The 20,950-nt window shown below is 50.0% G+C and overlaps 1 protein-coding gene across 8 annotated transcripts; it reads left to right on the plus strand.

Moving 5' to 3' along the window:
- The first annotated feature begins 289 nt into the window (after positions 1-289).
- Positions 290-20,587, plus strand: LOC310710963 (kallikrein-15-like). Of its 8 annotated transcripts, none has more exons than XM_083512339.1 (6): positions 290-1,261; positions 10,927-11,010; positions 14,559-14,712; positions 15,939-16,192; positions 17,759-17,895; positions 20,339-20,587. In XM_083512339.1, exons 1-6 carry the CDS (start codon positions 1,186-1,188, stop codon positions 20,492-20,494), a joined length of 861 nt encoding a protein of 286 aa, XP_083368465.1. In that variant the 5' UTR covers positions 290-1,185; the 3' UTR covers positions 20,495-20,587. The 8 variants fall into 8 exon arrangements, with proteins under 8 accessions (XP_083368465.1, XP_083368466.1, XP_083368470.1 ...); XM_083512340.1 differs by lacking the exon at positions 290-1,261 and adding an exon at positions 1,275-1,494 and having other exon boundaries at positions 10,927-11,006; XM_083512344.1 differs by lacking the exon at positions 290-1,261 and adding an exon at positions 1,429-1,494.
- The last annotated feature ends 363 nt before the right edge of the window (positions 20,588-20,950 follow it).

Here is a 20,950-nt window from a genome sequence, read left to right on the forward strand (position 1 = left end):
TGAGAAAGGGGGAAAAGCACAGCGTCCTTACAAACAATGGCAAGCCTAATTAAAGAGGGTTAGTTCAGCTACCCCTTCATTAAGAGAGGGCAAAATGAAAGGTGCCCCGTAAATCAGTGTTAGCCAGGTCAGCCAAGTAGGTTAAAAATGAGTTGCTTGTTGAGCACCAGTTCCTTGACATCTGCATCATTTGGAGCAGACTAGATCCTGCAAAAAACCCGGGCTCTCTCTTCCCACCTCAGCAAAGGAAAGAGGTATTTCTTGGGATCAGGTAGGAGACTTTTGCTACTGGTGCTGCTGCTGCTGTGCATGTGTACATCTTGCATCAAGGGTTCATTGTTGCTCGTCTTGGTATTTGGTGATAATGCTATTGTGTTACCTAGCCTGGCTTTGTGAAAGCTAGCTTGCTGTCCACTTTGCATCTTTTCCAGATGGGGGAACCGAGGATGTCACGAGAGACAAGATAGGGGGAATGATAAAAAGTTCACGAAGTTATTCATGGTGCAGAGGGATGGATCAGATAGATCAGAAAAAAATGGATACGTTTTTCTCCTCATAATAATAGAACCTGAGCTCACCTAGTGATGCTGAATGGACTTAGGAACTTAGAAAACTGCCCTATACCATTGGTAGCTCAGTATTGCCTACACAGACTGGCAGCAGCTCTGCAGGGTTTTGGACAGGGGTGTCACCTGGCCCTACCTAGAGATGCTGAGGACTGAAACCAGCTGGGACTTCCTGTATGAAAAGCAGATGCAACCCCTGAGCCACATGGTCCATCCCTTATGAAATGGCCAGAACACAAATGGGAGTGCTTTTTCACCAAGAACAATGTTAAAACTAGGAAATTTGTTGTGGTAATGGCTACCAACGTAGATGGCTTTAAAAGGGGATTGGGCACATTTACAGGATCTGAGGTAGCTAGTGGCTACTAACCATGCCTTTGAATACCAGCCCCTGAGGAACAATAGTGGGAGAGCGTTAGTTGCTTATGGCCTTCCCATAAATATCTGGGTGACCATTGTGGTATATAGGATGTAGGCCTTTGGCTGTATCCAGCAGAGTCTTAGGCCACCCAGGGCTGCCCAGAACAGTACAGTGGTACCTTGGGTTAAGAACTTAATTCGTTCTGGAGGTCCGTTCTTAACCTGAAACTGTTCTTAACCTGAGACACCACTTTAGCTAATGGGGCCTCCTGCTGCCGCCGCACTGCTGCATCTCGATTTCTGTTCTCATCCTGAAGCAAAGTTCTTAACCCGAGGTACTATTTCTGGGTTAGTGGAGTCTGTAACCTGAAGCGTCTGTAACCTGAGGTACCACTGTACTGTGATTTGGGCAATGTTTGTTTAGGGTTGACTAGAAGAGGACCGACTCTTGACTACAATAGGACAGGAAAGAGAATGTCTCTCTATGGAAACCCATGCTTTTTATGCAGAAGGCTCCAGGTTCAGTTTTTGGCATTCAGCAGCAGGTGATGGGAAACGCCTCTGCCAGGTGAGCCCGGAAAGCCACTGATAGCTAGATTAGGGAATATTGGGGGAGATGGGCATGCAATAGCTTCTGCCCATTTCACTTTTGACCTATTGTTGGGCAAAATGAAAGTTTTGCTTGCCCCACCAAATGGGATGGGAAGCTGTGCAGTGATAAATGTCACCTTTGGCTTCTGATCCCAATTCAATGTATTAGGTTATTCTGGATAGCAAAGGATCCGTCATTTTGATGGGATGTATGTTAGTGGAGGACCAAGGGCCAGGTGTATGTATGGGGTAAATACATTGCTGTATGTATATATGTGTGTGTACACACACACACACACACACACACACACACACACACACACACTGCAGGGGTCACCAACCTTTTTGGGGTCATTTGGCACGTTTGGAATTTGGAAGGAGTGCCCTGGGGTTCCAGTCACAAAATGGCTGCCGTGGGAACATGGCATAACACAAAATGGCCCTTCTGGGGATGTGGCTGCCAAGGGAAGTACTTTAGGCCCCAGATATAGAGGCATATAAGCACCTTCTCCAGATTGCAGCTACCCAAAGGTGTCCTGTGCTTGCAGCAGGTCAGCAAAGCAGGACCTGCATTTAAATGCTTGGCTTATCAGTGGCGGCTTGTGTCCATGTAGACCGGACAGGAAGGCACCGTCGATCCAAAGCCGATGGCAGGCTGAGTCAGCTAATTCTAGTTTTGCACCCCCTCCCTGACAGCCAGTGCCACCCCGGGCCAGCCCAAGACTTTTGGGCACCTGAGGCAAACCACAAAATGGCGTCCCTCTTCTGTCAGGGAAGAAGGGGTGAGTGAAGATCTACATCGGGAACAAGCGGTGAAATAAAGATCCACATTGAGATCTGCTTCCCTCATGGATCCTGCCGCCCAAGGCAGTTGCCTAATGGGTGGGCCGGCCCTGGTGCCTCCCCTGGGCTGGTTGTATGTAAGGAGAAAGTCAGGTGAGGGCTGGCTGAGGGATGACAGAGGTTGTTGCGGCAGTGCCCCATTTTTCCTGATGGACCAGCCTCCACTGCGTCTGACCCCTCTATCACCGCCTGCTCAACCCACATTCTCAGCTGTCCAATTTTACCACGTCTGTGAGCCTTTGGAGAGCTAAGAAAAAGGAGTGACCTCTGCTTTACGAAGAGTTTCTGGGTAATATACTGGTCACCATTCTAGGATGCATTGCTTGACCAGACTGAAAATAAAAAAATTCCTTCCAGTAGCACTTTAAAGACCAACTAAGTTAGTTCTTGGTATGAGCTTTCGTGTGCATGCACACTTCTTCAGATACACATGCTGTGTATCTGAAGAAGTGTGCATGCACACGAAAGCTCATACCAAGAACTAACTTAGTTGGTCTTTAAGGTGCTGTGTATCTGAAGAAGTGTGCATGCACACAAAAGCTCATACCAAGAACTAACTTAGTTGGTCTTTAAGGTGCTACTGGAAGGAATTTTTTTATTTTGACTATGGCAGACCAACACGGCTACCTATCTGTAACTTGACCAGACTGGTAGTGGTAAGGGGGAAGCTGGAATAGGGAGAGATAAGAGAGGCCTTTTCTACAATGTATATCTCAGAGCTTTCACCAGAGGCAGAGATTTGCATTCGTCACCAGCCACAGCAATTTATGTACAGATTGCATTCATAACAATTTGACGGGTTGAATTTAAAACTGTACAAGTTAAGGCTCAGGGAGCCCCTCTAGCGGCCATTCCGTTAATGGCACCTGACGGGCTGATCAGAAGTCACAGCCAAGCTTCCTTCAACATGCTCTTCAATATGCTTTAAAGGGGGTGGTTGTAACCAATCAGGCGACCAGCAGTTGTGGCAGTCTCCTTTAAACTTGGTCGGGTGTCAATCACTCAACGACATTAGGATGCCAGGGGATTGATAAGTAGGTGGTCTTTTTTGTTTGCTGGGATCTAAGATCCCCGGCATGACCCACTGGGGTTGATGCCAGCTTTGGCCAACCAACCAACCAACCAACCTATGTACCTCTGGCTGCTAGCTCAGTGTTTTGTGTTGTTGGGTGGTTTGGGTTTTTTTGGGCAAAAAATGAAGTGCTGGTATACTTATATCTTAACTGAAGTGCTGTGGGTGCCACCAGAAAATGGTTGCAACAGGCAGGAAAAGAAGAGGTGATGGCTGTTTGGTTAATACCATCACAAAAATTGCAAGGTGCTAGTTTATCTGGCAGTGGCAGAAAGGTCCGTCAAACCACAAATACAATGGTACCTCTGGATGCTAACGGGATCCATACCAGAGCCCCGTTCGCATCCTGAAGCGAACACAACCCGCAAGTGTGTATGCCATGATTCGCCGCTTCCGCGCATGCACGTGATGTCGTTTTGAGCGTCAGCGCATGTCAGAGCTGCTTAAAGATCCTAGCTCACAGAGGATCACGCTAGCCAGCGATCATTAAGTAAAAGTCTTTATTGAGTTACAGTTTCCATTCTCAAGCTGCTGCGTGCAACTCTACATCTAGTGGCTAGATCGGCGAAGCTCCGTCTGAGTCTCCGCCCCGTGTGCACCAACTTAATATCCTAGCCCGGCTCCACCTTTTCCGCCTGACTGTCCTCCTCTGGGTCCCTCTACCCCCCGGGGTCTCTTCCTTCCGGGATTCTTCTGACGCTGACCCCCCGGACCCTCCTGTCTCCTTGCGCCGGGCTTTAGGACCTGGCTCCCTTTCCGGGCTGCTTACTGCGCCGCCTTCCTGTGCATTTGAACTTGGCGCGCGCGCCCAACCTTCCACTTTCCGCTTAACCGTTTCTTCGCTCCCCGATGGAGGTGTGGCCACTCCTGACTCGTGCCCTCCCTCCTGTGGTGAGCTGCCAGCGCTTGCCCCCTGGCTCCCTTCCTCTTCCCTGCTCTCTGGCGGTGACGCTGGTCCCGATTTCCAACTGCTCTCATCTGAGTCCCCTCTGGCTCTATCTTCCTGGGGTGCCCCCCTAGACTCCCCCCTTGCCCTGGCCACTGGTGCTCCTTTCTGTGAATCTTCTGATTCACTGGAAAGACTCGGAGATCTCGGGTCGTCGTCATCACTCATCTTTTCTTCTGCCTCCTCCCCTTCGCTCTCTGTTTCCTCCCTTGCCCTTGCCTCTGCTCCTGAACCCCTGACATCCACCCCCCCTCGAAGCCCCCCATTCCCCCCTCCCCTCCTTCTGGTGCGGGAGCTGGGTTCTGCTGTGTCAAAGGGACGAACGTCGGATATCGTTCGCTTCCCGTGGCGGGCATCCATCTGAAGTCTCCCGGGTCTTCCTCCCTGCTCTCGTCGACGACGGTCACCTCCGCTTCCATCTCTGTGCCGCCGTGCTCGAAACCAGGGTCGTCCCCGAAAACGTCCATGTCCATCTCTCCCTCACTTCCTCCTGGCGGCGTCGCTCGTCCTGGACCTTCCAGCCACTTCCTGCGCCACTGCTCCTCTGCTCTATCGTCCCAACAAAACGAGGGTTCTGAGGCAGATCCCGAGGGTGACCCCTCCGGGGAACGGGCGTCTCATGTCGGGTCCTCGTCCGAGTCGAACCCCCGGAACGTGCTGGCCGAAAGCGTGGGCGTGAAAAGCCAGTCGTCGAAAAAGTCTGCTGGCATTGGTCTATGCGGGAAGAGGGCATGAAATTCGTCTTTGAGCAGAGGTTCGTCCAAGGCGTAGCCCGGTACCCAGCTGTTCGCACTGGCCGGGGTGCCCTCCTTGGCGAGAAAGTATTCTACCCCCTCTTCCCCCCATCTGGAGTCCAAAATCTCCGTGACTTCGTTGATGCGCTCCTCCTGTGCCACTCCCGCGTGCCCGGTTCTGTCTCTGAACGGACTCGGTGCCGTTCCGGGTTCCTGAAACCTGTGCGGTGCCTTGTAGGGAGTGAGCACCGATCTGTGGAACACCGGATGCATCCTGGAACCCTCCGGAAGCGCCAGCCTGAAAGCTACCGGGTTGACCCGCTCTTCGACTTGGTAGGGCCCCAGTTGCTTATGCCCTAGTTTCTTCTTGGCCAACGACCTGGCCGGCACTGCGTGGGCTGCTAACCAGACCCAGTCTCCCACGTGGATCTCTTCGCCAACCCTCCTGTGTTTGTCCGCTTGTACCTTGTATGCGTGTTTGGCCAGCTCCAGGTGGCGCCGCAGCTGATCGTGGACTTCCTGCAACTCCGACGCGAACGCATCTGCCGTCTGCGGCTCCCCCTCCCCCAGTCTTTCCAGTCCCGGGAAGGTTCTGGGGTGCCTCCCGTTGTTGGCGAAGAACGGCGTGACCCCCGTGGACACGTGCTTCGTGTTGTTGTAGGCGAACTCGGCGAGCGGCAGGTAATCCACCCACGTCGCAGGCTGTTGATTCGCATAACATCTCAGGTACTGCTGCATGATGGCATTGGCCCGCTCCGCTTGCCCGTTGGTCTGCGGGTGTCTCGCCGACGCCAGGTTGATCTTGACGTTCAGGAAGCCCATCAGCTTCTGCCAGAAATTCGAGATGAACTGCCGCCCCCGGTCGGACAGAATAGACCGTGGCAGACCGTGAACCTTGAACACGTGGTCTATGAACAGTTTGGCGGTTTGCTCCGCCGTGGCCACCTTAGCACACGGAATGAAATGTGCCATCTTGGAAAACAAATCCACCACCACCAGCACTGCCGTCTTGCCCCTCGAGCTGGGCAGATCCGTGACAAAGTCCAGGGCCACCCTCTCCCATGGTTCGACCGGAGTTTGCAGCGGTTCCAACAGTCCGGCCGGCGGTCTGTGCACTGGCTTGGCCCTCTGGCAGGTGTCACACCTCGCCACGTAGTCCGCGACCTCCCCTCTCATTCCGGGCCACCAGAAATCCCTGGCTACTAATTCCACCGTCTTCTCCTTGCGAAAGTGCCCGGCAGTGGGCACGTCGTGCAGCTGCTGCAGCACCTTGGCGCGAAGTTCGTCTCCCGGCACGTAGATGGCCCCTTTACGGATGAGCAATCCATCTCTCAGCTGGAAACCGTCGGTCGCTGCCTTGCCCCTTTGCACCTCTGCCATCTTTGCTTGCGCGAAGGAGTCATCCTGCAACGCTCGTCGCACCGCCTCCAGGTCCACGGTTGCCGCGGCGCACGCCCACACTGTTGGTGCGAAGATGTGCATGGCGGCCGCTGGCGTTGCGTCCTCCAGATACTGTGGCTTACGGGAGAGAGCGTCCGCCATGATGTTGGTGTCCCCCGGGACATACTCTATTCGGAAGTCGAAGTTCGCAAAGAACTCAGCCCAACGTATCTGCCTCTGGTTCAGGAACTGTGCTGTGCGCCAGTGCTCCAGATTCTTGTGGTCCGTGCAAACCTGCACCGTGTGCTTGGCTCCGATCAGGAAGTGCCTCCACGCTTTGAACGCTGCATGAATGGCCAGCAACTCCCTGTCCCAGATGGTGTAGTTCTGCTCGGACTTGCTGAGCTTCCTGGAGTAAAACGCTCCCGGCCGCCAAACCCCCTGCGGGTCTTTCTGCAGCAGGACTGCCCCCACGGCTCTGTCCGAGGCGTCTGTCTCCACCCTCATCGGCCTGCTGGGGTCGACATGCAGCAGCTGCTCTTCCGACGCGAAGAGACGCTTGAGTGCCTGAAAGGACTGCTCCGCCTGCTCTGTCCAGATGAACTTCTTTTTCTTGGAGCTAAGCGTGTCCGTGATGGCCGCTGTCTGCATAGCGAAGCCCTTGATAAACTTGCGATAGAAGTTCGCAAAGCCGACAAACCGTTGGACCTCCTTCCGGTTGCGTGGGCTTTTCCAATCCAACACCGCTCGAACCTTGGCGCTGTCCATGGCGAGCCCCTTGTCAGACAACTTGTAGCCCAGAAAATCCACCTCAGTCACGTCGAATTGGCACTTCTCCAGCTTGGCGTAGAGCCTATGCTGCCTTAGCCTGCTCAGCACTTCCTTGATGTGTCTGTCATGCTCCTGCTGCGATTCTGAAAAGATCAGGATGTCATCTAAGAAACAGACGCACGTCTTGTAGAGAACTCCCGCCAACACGTGATGCATGAAAGCTTGAAAAACGTGAGAGCCATTTTGCAATCCAAAAGGCATAACTCTATATTCGTAGGTGCCCAGTGGCGTGAACATGGCTGTCTTCCACTCATCTCCTTCCCGCATGCGAATGAGGTTGTACGCCCCTCGCAGGTCCAACTTGGTGAACACGCTGCCCTTCCGCACCTTTGCTAGGAGGTCGTCGATTCGGGGCATGGGGAAGTCCGATGGCTTGGTCACACTGTTTAAGATGCGATAGTCCACTACAAGTCTTTTTTGGGGCGTGTCCCGCTTCTTAACAAAGAATACAGGACTGCCCCCCGCTGCCTTGGACTCCCGGATGAAACCGCGCTCCAAATTATGATCTATGAACTCTTTGAGTTCTTGCAGTTCGTCCTCTGACATGGAATACAGCTTCCCTTTAGGCAGCGCTGCCCCCGGCAGCAGGTCAATCTTGCAGTCATATGGTCTGTGAGGGGGTAGCCTGTCTGCCTCCTTCTCGCAGAAAACTTCCAAAAATTCTGCGTACTTGTGGGGAATCGCTTGCAGCGTGCCTAGCAGCAGCTGTGACTCCTCTTCCTCTCCTTCCTGCCGGGGCACGATGCAGTGTTCAGCACAAAAGGAAGAGCCGAAAGTCAGTTGCCTCTGGTACCAAGCCAGCGTTGGGCTGTGCTTGTCCAGCCAACTCATGCCCAATACAATGGGCGTGTCCGATAGTTGAGTGACGTTGAAGCTGATGATTTCTCTGTGATTCCCAAGTCGCATCACCATTGGTGGCGTCTGCTTCACCACTTGCCCCCCTAGCAGCTCCCTGCCATCCACCGTGACAACCTGCAGGGGCAGCGTGGCAGGCAGCAACTGTATAGCGTGCCGGTCGACAAAGTCCTGCCCTATAAAGTCCGCATTGCTTCCTGAGTCAATGGTGATTGGCACGTCCATGGTGATTCCATTGGGCAGCTGGAGCGATGCGGTGAGCCTCACTACTGGTTTGGGCGGGAGGGGGTTCACGGGCTGTAAAATCTCTGGGGACTGCGTCACTAACACGTCTGGCTGGGCCCCAGCGCCTCTTCCTCCAGCCAGACTGCGTCGTTTCCCTGCTGTGGTTCTCCGTGCTGCGTTGCTGCAGTCACCATCGCTGAGGCTGCAGTGTGCTTGTGGAGCCTCCGGGGACACTCTTTCGCCATATGCCCTGGATCCTCGCAGATGTAACACTTCCTGTTCCCTCTAGGAGGCTTCGCTTTCACTGTTGCCGGTGCTAGGGCTCTGGCTGCTGACTGAGCCCTTGCACTTCCAACCTCCATAGGTTCCGCCCCTCCTCCTGGCGGAGGCGTGGATTGCGCACGCGCTGCTTCACTGGGAAGGAAGGAGGAGCCCCTGGCTGGTTCGCGCCCTCCACGCCCTTCGTCCCTGCTCCATGGACGTTCTTCCATCCGCACCCCCACCGCCAGCGCCCTTTGAACGATCTCCTGCGTGGTCCGGGGTCTCTCCCCCCTCGCGATTTCATCTTTAATCGAGCTGTGCAACCCCTCCCAAAAGAGGTCTCTTACAGGGGCCGAATCTCTGTCCCATTCCAGGGCACTGACCAAAGCGAAAAAGCGGGCATGGTACTGCCTCACGCTGGCCCTCCCTTGCCTTAGTCCATGCACCTCCTTCCGGGCAAGATCCACGTCAATGCTTGATAAAAAACACCCATCCATCGCTTTAATAAAGGCATCCGCATTTTGGAGCGCCGGATCCTTATCTCTCCACAAATTGCGCAGCCATGCTTTAGCATCCCCATGCAAATGGGACATGATGAATCCCACTTTCTCTTGCTCATCTCTAAAGTCTTTATTCAGCAGTTGCAGTGCGCACAGTACGTCTGCTCTAAAGTTGGGATACTGTTGCAGGTTCCCATCGAAGTGAGAGACCAGACCGCCTGTTCGTCTCGCCAACCCAATTCCCTCCTGTCTGGGTGTCAGTTGCCCTTGCTTTGTAAGCACGTCTAACCTGACCTGGAGATCCCTGCAGGCGGCAGCTGCCTCCTCCTCTCTCTTCCTGGATGCGAGAGCCTCGGCATTCAGTTGTGACACTGCTTCTCTGAGTTCCGCTATCTGCTGCTCAGCCGTCATGTCGGCTGCCGTTCGTGAGCTCGCTAGTAGGCACCTGCTTCTCTCCTCTCCTCGAGGCTGTAGATGCCCACAATTGTCAGACGGAGCTTACTGTCAGAGCTGCTTAAAGATCCTAGCTCACAGAGGATCACGCTAGCCAGCGATCATTAAGTAAAAGTCTTTATTGAGTTACAGTTTCCATTCTCAAGCTGCTGCGTGCAACTCTACATCTAGTGGCTAGATCGGCGAAGCTCCGTCTGAGTCTCCGCCCCGTGTGCACCAACTTAATATCCTAGCCCGGCTCCACCTTTTCCGCCTGACTGTCCTCCTCTGGGTCCCTCTACCCCCCGGGGTCTCTTCCTTCCGGGATTCTTCTGACGCTGACCCCCCGGACCCTCCTGTCTCCTTGCGCCGGGCTTTAGGACCTGGCTCCCTTTCCGGGCTGCTTACTGCGCCGCCTTCCTGTGCATTTGAACTTGGCGCGCGCGCCCAACCTTCCACTTTCCGCTTAACCGTTTCTTCGCTCCCCGATGGAGGTGTGGCCACTCCTGACTCGTGCCCTCCCTCCTGTGGTGAGCTGCCAGCGCTTGCCCCCTGGCTCCCTTCCTCTTCCCTGCTCTCTGGCGGTGACGCTGGTCCCGATTTCCAACTGCTCTCCTCTGAGTCCCCTCTGGCTCTATCTTCCTGGGGTGCCCCCCTAGACTCCCCCCTTGCCCTGGCCACTGGTGCTCCTTTCTGTGAATCTTCTGATTCACTGGAAAGACTCGGAGATCTCGGGTCGTCGTCATCACTCATCTTTTCTTCTGCCTCCTCCCCTTCGCTCTCTGTTTCCTCCCTTGCCCTTGCCTCTGCTCCTGAACCCCTGACAGTCATGATTCGCCGCTTCCGCGCATGCACGTGATGTCGTTTTGAGCGTCAGTGCATGCGCGAGAGGTGAAACCCAGAATTAACGCACTCTGTTACTTCTGGGTCGCTGCAGAGCGTAACCCAAAAAGGCTTAACCTGTAGTGACTTCAACCGGAGGTATGACTGTACTGTAGTTGGTATGTGGTTTAGGATAATATTATATCATCTGACAATTTTAAATCCTCCCCCAAAGTAGTATTTATCCATCTTAATACTTTCCTCCAAAAATTTGTAAGCTAAATGTTGGACATTGCATAAATATGTATTTCAAAGAAGCATTTTCCTGCAGCAGCATGTTGTCATAGTTAGTCCCTTTCTGCACAAACATAGCAGAGTCCGAGTTTGAAGCTATGTTGAACATACATCACTGCCACACTGGGTTATTATTTCAAAGTTAGACTCCAGTTGATTATTTATTTTATTAACTTTTATCTTTCTGTCTCTCCCCCTTTCTTTCTCCTTAAAGGGAGCTGCCTCCGCCATACACAGCTCATCACCATGACAACCTTGACTCTGCATTCCATTACTCTGCTCCTGATTTTTTCAGTAGGTAAGAGTTTGTTAAGGGAAGAAAGCCTGCCCATTTAGCCCAGTGCTGTCCATGCTGAGTGGGAGAAATCCTCAAGGGTTTCAGGCAGAGAGAAGCTTCTATCAGTCAATCTTCCAGCTCTACAATTCCATGATTCTATGAATCAATTAATTGATGTGCAAAGCAGAGGCTCTATGGCTGATGTACAGCGCTTCCCATGTTCGGGAGCCATTTGGGAGCCGAGGTTTGACTGTATTTATTTTAATTGATTTGCCACTTTTTTCAACAAAAGAGAAGCAACTTGCGAAAGGTTCAGATATGTAAATGTAACCTCTTGCAAATAAATCTGTTAAAAAACAACACTAAAATTGTTATCTGTTAAAAAACAACACTAAAAGTGTTCCTCCACAATGATCAGTTAAGAAGAAAAAACCAAACATTTTTTTCGTTATCCAACAAAAAGATGAACGGTACCATAACGCATCTTAAAGCTTAAATCTTGTTCTTCGTCTTGGGCACAAAATGTATCGGGGTCCTTTTGCAATGGCGTGATATAAGCATTTTTTAAAAACCCTACACCTTGGGATGCTGGGGAAACCCAGCCAGATAGGCAGGGTATGTATGTATGTATGTATGTATGTATGTATGTATAAATAAATATGGACTGAGCTAAGGCTGGCCTGTATGCCTGCACTGTGCATCAAAAGCTGCTTTGCCAAAGTGTTTTTCAGCCTTGTGTATCCCAGATGTTATTGGATTACAGCTCCCATTATCCCTGACTAATGGCTAAACTGGCTGGAGATGATGAGAGCTGTAGTCCAACAACATCTGGGGAACAAAGGTTGAAGAACACAGGACTACACTAAGAAACAGTAGCTCTCCAAGATTTCGGACTAACAGGTCCATTCATTTCAAGGGATGCCTGTCCAAGACCTAAATGGAGATTCCAGGGATTACACCTGGGACCTTCAGCATGCAAGGCAGATGTTCTGAAGGAGAGTCCCCACCCCCATCGTTCTGTCCAGACACTGAGGTCCAGCTCCGAGGGCCTTCTGGCAGTTCCCTCACTGTGAGAAGTGAGGTTACAGAAAACCAGGCAGAGGGCCTTCTCGGTAGTTGTGCCCGCCCTATGGAATGCCCTCTCATAAGATGTCAAGGAAATAACCATCTGACTTTTAGAAGTCATCTGAAGGCAGCCCTGTTTAGGGAAGTTTTTAATGTTTGATGTTTTATCGTGTTTTTAATATTTTAATTTAATAGGGACGCGGGTGGCGCTGTGGGTTAAACCACAGAGCCTAGGACTTGCCGATCAGAAGGTCGGCGGTTCAAATCCCCGTGACAGGGTGAGCTCCTGTTGCTCGGTCCCTGCTCGATAAATAGGTACCGCTCTGGCGGGAAGGTAAACGGCGTTTCCGTGCACTGCTCTGGTTTGCCAGAAGTGGCTTAGTCATGCTGGCCACATGACCCGGAAGCTGTACGCCGGCTCCCTTGGCCAGTAAAGCGAGATGAGCACCGCAACTCCAGAGTCGGCCACAACTGGACCTAATGGTCAGGGGTCCCTTTACCTTTACCTAATACTCTGTTGGGAGCCGCCCAGAGTGGCTGGGGAAACTCAGTCAGATGGGCAGGGTATAAATAATAAGTTATTTTTATTTTTATGTTCTACTACTGAACTATGGACCTTATCTGAAGAGAAGTGTGCTTGGAACAGTTCAAGGAGAACTGACCTAAGGAGGGTGTGCTTGGGTTCATTCCATCCCAGCCCGCTGGCTGCCCTTCTATTGCCGTTCTATGGCCAAGTGATGGAAGGAGCCCTGTTTGTCTTGGTCCTCCAGGTTCTATGTCCAGGTGCTGGTGGCAGCTCCTCCAACCCTTATCCTGAAGTCCACTTGCATAAGGCAAGGTCTCTGCATCCTGACCTCTGCAGCGACCTGGATGGTGCGCATGCTTTTCAGCGTCACATGCCACCACACATCTTTATTGGCATAAAAAAGCTGCCTCGTTCTTCCACCCCTTCTTTCATAGACCAACACCTGAGAGCGACTCCCTTTTCCCATGTAATGAGATGCTGGGGGGAGGCTGGGTTGAGGAACACACCCAATGTGTACATTCTAGCCATGATGCTAGCTGTCCTGTTAAATGTGCTTTGCCTTTATAAAATTCATTATGCTTTCAAAAACAAAACATAAAACCCAAGCACAGACGCCAGCAACACAAGTAAGCCATAAAAACTGAAAGTGTTTTGATTCTGAACAAGATAAATCTACACGAAGAAACACACATCTGGGCGTGTTTTTAGATGATTAGATAGGACTGCAAAGGTTTAACTGATTTATTCGCGTGACAATCGCTTAATCTTTAATTGCAGATTAAAATTCCTCCCCCCCCCCAGTTAGTCTGCCATGGAGGGACTTCTGCTGCACAAGATGCACAGATTAGTTTGGTTCCTTCTTCCCATCCTCTGCCATCCTGTGTCAGATTTTAATAGGATTCTCCCCCTCCAATGTTTTTTAAAGATAGCTTTTTCAAACTGGTTGCATTCAGGACTAGGGTGACACCCACAGCACACACCTCAAGCACTCTAATATCACTTTAACTTTAATATTGGGAACTGTAGTTTGTTAAGTGTGATGGGCATTGCAGGTCCTAAGCACTGAAAATATTAGGGTGTCCCCTCATGTAATTCAAAACGAGAACACTACTAAACCACAAGATAAAATGTCCGATTTTTGAATTGAGAATGAAAAAGTGGGGAGGAGTGTGTAGTGGAATGTAAGAAAGTCTAACAAAGTTCTGTTTCCCCCAGCCATGATGACTAGAATTATGGAGTTGGAAGGGAACCCGAGGGTCATCTAGTCCAGCCCCCTGCGATGCAGAAATCTTTTGCCCAGCATGGGACTTGAACCTACGACCTTGAAATTAAGAGTCTCATGCTCTACCAACTGAGCTATCCCATGATGGCTACTTGGATGCTTAATTTTTTATATACAGTGGTGCCTCGCAAGACGAAATTAATACGTTCTGCGAGTCTCTTCGTCTTGTGGTTTTTTCGTCTTGCGAAGCAAGCCCATTAGCGGCTTAGCGGATTAGCGCTATTAGCGGCTTAGCGGGCTTAGCGGATCAGCTGATAAGTGGTTTAGCGGCTTAGAGGATCAGCTGTTAAGCGGCTTAGCGGCTTAGGATCAGCTGGTAAGCGGCTTAGCGGCTTGGGAAAAAGGGGGGGGGAGGAAAAAAACCCCGCAGGAACTCGCAAGACATTTTCGTCTTGCGAAGCAAGCCCATAGGAAATTCGTTTTGCGAAGAACCTCCAAAACGGAAAACTCTTTCGTCTAGCGGGTTTTCCATCTTGCGAGGCATTCGTCTTGCGGGGCACCACTGTATATATATGTGTGTATATGTATATATTATATGTATATATATTATCTGTGTCAAATACTTTTTAAAAAATATTTTTGTGTGTGTGTCTGTGTCTATTGGGTATCCAACACTGTTCTAAGAACTCTGGAGAAATCTGCAGGGATTTATCTACACACCAGTGTGCTAATGGACCTTTCCTTTTCCTTTTCTAGTCCTGGCACAGGGCAGAAAGAAACCCAAAGGCTACCCATGTCCACCACATTCTCAGCCTTGGCAGGCTGCCATCTACAAATACTCCCGTTTCTACTGTGGAGCAAGCCTTCTCAACCAAAGATGGGTCCTTACCGCTGCTCACTGCAACCATGGGTAGGTGTACGTGTGTGATCATTCCTCCTTCTCTCTGTGTGTTGGCTCAGCATGGGAAATGCAGGTATCATGGAATATGTGGCAAACTAGTATTTATTTGTTAAAATTCTAGACCGCCCTTCAACTGAGGATCACAGGGCAGTTTACGATAGAAAAACACCAAAGCACATACCATAGCAACAAATAATAACAATAAACCACGTGCAGTCTAAAAGACCATAGTAAAGGTAAAGGAACCCCTGACCATTAGGTTTAGTCGTGGCCGACTCTGGGGTTGCGGCGCTCATCTCGCTTTATTGGCCGAGGGAGCCGGCGTACAGCTTCCGGGTCATGTGGCCAGCATGACTAAGCCTCTTCGGGCGAACCAGAGCAGCGCACGGAAACGCTGTTTACCTTCCCGCTGGAGCGGTACCTATTTATCTACTTGCACTTTGACATTCTTTCGAACTGCTAGGTTGGCAGGAGCAGGGACTGTGAAACAGGAGCTCACCCCATCGTGGGGATTCGAACCGCCGACCTTCGGATCGGCAAGTCCTAGGCTCTCTGGTTTAACTCACAGCGCCACCCGCATCCCTCTAAAAGACCATAGTTTGTTTAATTAGCCAAAGGCCTAGGAGAAGAGGAATGTGTATTGCCTAGTGCCTAAAAATATGTAACAAGGGCGCCAGGCGAGCCTCCCTGGGGAGAGCATTCCACAATTGGGGAGCCACTGCAGAAAAGGCCCTGTTCTCGTGTTGCTGACCTCTGGATCTCTCATGAAGGAGACACACGAAGAAGGGCCTCTGATCATTATTGCAGGGTCCAGGGGCATATGGGGAGAGGGGTCCTTGAGGTATTGTGATACTGAGCTGCTTAAGGCTTTCTAGGACAAAACCAGCACTGAATTGGGCATTCCAACCTCTGCTTAATGAAGGAGAGTCCAGAGACTCCTGAGGGAGACTGTTCCACTGTCATACAGCTCTTACTGTCGGAAAGTTTTTTCCTGATGTTTAGTCTTGTAACTTGACTCCATTGGTTTGGGTCCTACCCTCCAGAGAAGAGGAAAATAAGCTTGTTCCCTTTTCCACGTGAGAGCCCTTGAGATATTTGAAGATGGTTTCCTCTCAGCCTCCTCTTTTCCAGCCTAAACATACCCAGCTCCTTCAACCGCTCCTCATAAGGCTTGGTTATTGTTGGTGTGCAAGTAGCCTCACCTACCCATTATTTATCTGTTCTTTCCTTTACAGAAACATCCATGTCCGGCTTGGAGATGATAATCTGAACGTCCTGGAGGGCACAGAACAGTTCTTGGCAGTGGAAAAAACAATCGTCCACCCCAAGTACAACCAGTCGTGCTATGACAATGACGTCATGCTGGTCAAACTGTTGAGCCCAGCTGTACTTAACCATTATGTGCAGCCCATAAGTCTGGCTACCCAGAGGGCAAGCTCTGGGGATATGTGCATGGTGTCAGGATGGGGCGGTCCTATCAATTTCCCAGGTATGTAAATGATGCTGTCCCAGAAAAGGCCTAGAAGAATCAACCTCAACCATACCCTGCCCACAGATAAAGAACTAAAGCTTCTGAAACGAACATCCAAGATAGTGAAGGCATCTGAAGGAGCTGTAGAAAGGACAATGCTCTCCCAGTAAGGGCGGTGCTATCCAGATTTATGGCGTACCTCTCCATATATATTCAGTTGTACCTCGGAAGTTGGACGGAATCCATTCCAGAAGTCCGTTCAACTTCCAAAATGTTCAGAAACCAAAGCACAGCTTCTGATTGGCTGCAGGAAGCTCCTGTAGCCAATCAGAAGCCGCAGAAGCCCCATTGGATGTTGGGGTTCCAAAGAACATTCGCAAACCAGAACACTCACCTCTGGGTTTGCTGCGTTTGGGAGCCAAGGTACGACTGTATGCTGAAACTACCAGGGAACCAATTTTACAGCTTTTAGCACAGTGAAGTCCTACTATAGAGGATCAGGTTGCAGGTGAGAAATTAAATTCTTAATGTCTTCCTTCCCTGCACCAAAAACTCACCCCCCCCCAAATCCCACAAATTCAGTGAGATTAGTTGTTTGCTTGGGTCTCCCTTTCTACTTCATGCATTTGTTTTGTTTTGTTTAACTTGCACAGAGATTTGTAAATGGGAGAACAGTAAAAATGGGAACACCTCCTCACTAGAGACAGAAGTGAAATTAAGTTCGGTTCACATTTTAAAGCAAACTTACCTAATTGGCTAATTGGTGAAACACATCTAGCCTTCAAAGTTTGCAAATTTTTGATGACCAAGCCCTCACCAATGTGTATATTAGAGGAAAGTGTTCATAAAAATGCCTTCATTTCTGAGAATGTAAAAACATGTATGATTTAGGGAAACTTGTTAGCAACCTTAGATAAAGGTAAAAAAGGTAAAGACGTTGTTTAAAAAAGAGCGGAGAAAAAGAACTCTTCTTTTGGCATCCTCTCTTCTTGAAGCATGTAAATGTAATGAACTATGAGTAAAACCATTGGGATGCGGGTGGCGCTGTGGTCTAAATGACAGGGCTTGCCGATCGGAAGGTTGGCGGTTCAAACCCCCGTGATGGAGTGAGCTCCCATTGTTTGGTCCCTGCTCCTGCCAACCTAGTTTGAAAGCACATCAAAGTACAAGTAGATAAATAGGTACCACTCCGGCGGGAAGGTAAACAGTGTTTCTGTGCGCTGCTCTGGTTTCGTCAGAAGCGGCATAGTCATGCTGGCCGCATGACCCAGAAGCTGTCTGCAGACACACGCTGGCTCCCTCAGCCAGTAAAGTGAGATGAGTGCCGCAACCCCAGAGTCATCTGTGACTGGACTTAACGGTCAGGGGTCCCTTTACCTTTATGAGTAAAACCAATATTTCTCAAGATCCCAAACAACTTCTTGTTCTTGCCTCTAGGGACAGCTCAGTCAGCAGAGCATGAGACTCTTAAGCCCAAGGTCATGAGTTTGAGCCCCACATTTTGGGTAAAAGATTCCTGCATTGCGGGGGGTTAGATGACGCTTGCGGCCCCTTCCAACTCTACAATTCTTCTTCTTTCTTTAGAGCGAATTCCTCTGGTCCTTTACTGTGCAAATGTCAGGATAATGTCTTGGGAGGAGTGCTCTGCCCTGTATCCGGGGAAGCTGAACACCGATATGATGTGTGCTGCTGCGATGGGAGGAGGCACTGACTCCTGTGAAGTAAGGACCTTTTGTTGGAACATCACAATTGCCTTGCAGAACCAGATAACACATCCCTGTAAAGTGGATTAGGCTGAGATATAAGCCCTGTTCGGACATTCGATACCCATGGATACTGAACATGCGATGAGGCTCTCCAATAGGCACCCAACTAGCCACAGGCCCTGGGCTCCTTAGGTTGGAAGGGCAGGATAGAAATTTGATAAACAAAAGAAAGAAAACAAATAGATGCAAATATATGCATCGGCCAAGCCCCACAGCCAACCTGCAGTTGGGATCACTCTGTAGGGGGCCTATGCACGGCTGGATGTACATATTTAAGGGTGTGAACACCTGTTCCCATGGAAAGAGCCCTATGTGCTCAAACCTGTATGCACATAGCCCCCTACAGTGTGACGCCAATTGCACATTGGCTGGGGGCTTGGCCAATGCATATGTTAACATGTATTTGCATTTGTTTGTTTTGTTTATCAAATTTCTATCCTGCCCTTCCAATCAAAGGAGCCCACGGCCTCTGGCTAGTTGGGTGCCCCTAACGGGAAAGAGCAATGGTCCCAGCAACATTCAGTTCAATCCATGGTCAGTTCAATCCATTTTGGAACTTAAGTTGGCTGATAAACTAAAAAGTCTTGTTGTTGTTGTTGTTTAGTCGTTTAGTCGTGTCTGACTCTTCGTGACCCCATGGACCAGAGCACGCCAGGCACTCCTGTCTTCCACTGCCTCCCGCAGTTTGGTCAGACTCATGTTTGTAGCTTCGAGAACACTGTCCAACCAAGTCTTAACATCCAACTAATCTGATTTTGCTGGGTTGTGGATGAGATTTTGCTATTGTTGTGTTTTTGCCCTTTCAGCTCTACCTAGATTTAAAGTACATCAGTGTATTTCAATATTCACTATTCAGTGCCCCTTCTTGCTTTCATGTCACTGTGTTCTATGTAATGTGTGCCAAAATGTTCAAACTCTGCCCCAGAAGAGAGGCTACCGAACTTGTTGCTGGACTCCAGCTCCATCATCCTGGCCATGGGCTATGCTAGCTAAGGCTGTAGTTGGGAGTCCCACAACATTTAGAGCCTTGGGTTCTTCAGCCATGCTATATATTGTGGAAACCCAAGATCTGTGGCCACAGTGAATTATGAAAAATGATGCAATCTAATTATGTGCATAGGTAAGGGTTGATTCATCTATTGGGTTTTTTAAATGTCTAAAGTCAGTGGGTTTTTTTGGTTAAAGAAAAAAAAAAACCCAACAAAAAGCCAAGAAGGTAGTACTCAAAATGGCTGCCACAGGTAGCAAAATAACAACAACAACAACAACAATATTGATAAGAGAGAGAGAAAGAAGTGGCAGTATTTTGTGCCACTGAGTACCATCACACACATTCAAAAGCACTGGTTCACGCCAGTGTGACCCAATATATCCAGTGGATTTTGGTGTGCTGAGCTTATCTTGCAAAATGGTTTAATGCCGCTCGTAACGTCTGACAGCCAGCAATTTCATAAATGGGTGCTGTTTCCGCCCACCCGCTGCCCTGCCCTCGTCCGTCTTGATGACTGGCATTTCCCTAATGGCAAATAATAAACACCCACAGGTTCTTTTGAAGACTGGAAGGGTCAGCTGGAGAGGTCTGAAGGACTGTGTTTGGATGCCAGGCCTGAGGCTCACTTTCCCTGACCTATGGACTATGTTCCTATGCACTTACCTGGGAATTGCATCTCCTTGAACTTAGTGAGACTTCCTTCCATGCAAACGAGCCAATTCCTCGGGGCCAAGGTCCCTTCACCCCTCCCAATAAAATATTGGAGGGGGCCACCTCCCCAAGTTGCCATTCAAATTGTGTGTGCGTGCTGCATCTTGTGCTCAATTATGTGGGGCAGGAGTTTCCTGCTCCCCTTGTTATATTCAAGTTGTCACCCCTGCTTCCATGTGAACATGCATAGGAAAGGGTGACATTCTTCAGCCTTGGGTCCCCAGATGTCGTTGGACTACAACTCCAATCATCCATCATTATTGATTAAGATGGCTGGGGATGATGGGATTTGTAGTCCAGTAACACCTGGGAACCCAAGGTTGAAGAACGCTGGGATAGGGCAATATATTTGTATATGATTACAGGTAGTACAGTATTGGCGTATTTTTAGATGTTTTATCACTTGTGTGTTTAATACCCTGGGCTCCTTTGGGAGGAAAGAGTAGGGTTGCCATATTTCAAAAAGTAGCAACCAAGACACCCCCCAAAACCCATGATTTTTTCAATTGACTTGTCTAAGATCCAGGATAAATTGCCACCTTTCAGAAATCCCGCCCCACCCCCCAGATGTCAATTCCGCCTTTGCAATTCTGGTAACGTCCAGACGTATGGCAGCCCTAGGAAGGAGGGGATCTAGTAATAATCAGAACAACCCTTCCTGGGTTAAAGAGATGTCTCTCTTGGTTGTCAATACAGGGTGACTCCGGGGGACCCCTTGTCTGCAACGGGAAGCTCCAGGGTCTGGTGTCTTGGGGTGACGTGCCCTGCAGCTCCAGCACCAAACCCGGGGTCTACATGGACATTTCCAGATACAGAGACTGGATCATTGAGACCATGTGTGATGACGACTGACTTGTTGTGGGGAAATCAGACCCTCCCCCCTCCTCATTTTGCTGAGATCCCAGAATAAACCATGAGGAACCCATATTTCCTTCCTGCCCTCCATCCTTTTTCACTCAGGCCTGCTTCTTGCCTTCCCTTATTTGGATTGTAGCGCTATCTGCATTGCAGAGGGTTGGACCATTGGGATTCCTTCCAGCTCTACAATTCTACGATTCTGTTATCTCTCACTCACAAACTCTTTCGGTCTGCTCCCAAAGGAGAAGCACCAATAGCTTCCAAGCGGAGCCTGACACGAGTTTCACACAATGTATCTTAGGAACATAGGAAGCTGCTTTACGCAGAGTCGGACCATTGGCTCACCTAGATCCATACACTCTACACTGACTGGCAGCGGTCGTCTTGGGTTTCAGACTAAAATCTTTCCCAGCACCTCCTGTACTGTTTGGAGAAGGAATCCTTTGGGGA

The sequence above is a fragment of the Podarcis liolepis genome, assembly GCF_965112155.1.
Source record: "Podarcis liolepis genome assembly, chromosome: 7".
Taxonomy (NCBI): Eukaryota; Metazoa; Chordata; class Lepidosauria; order Squamata; family Lacertidae; genus Podarcis; species Podarcis liolepis.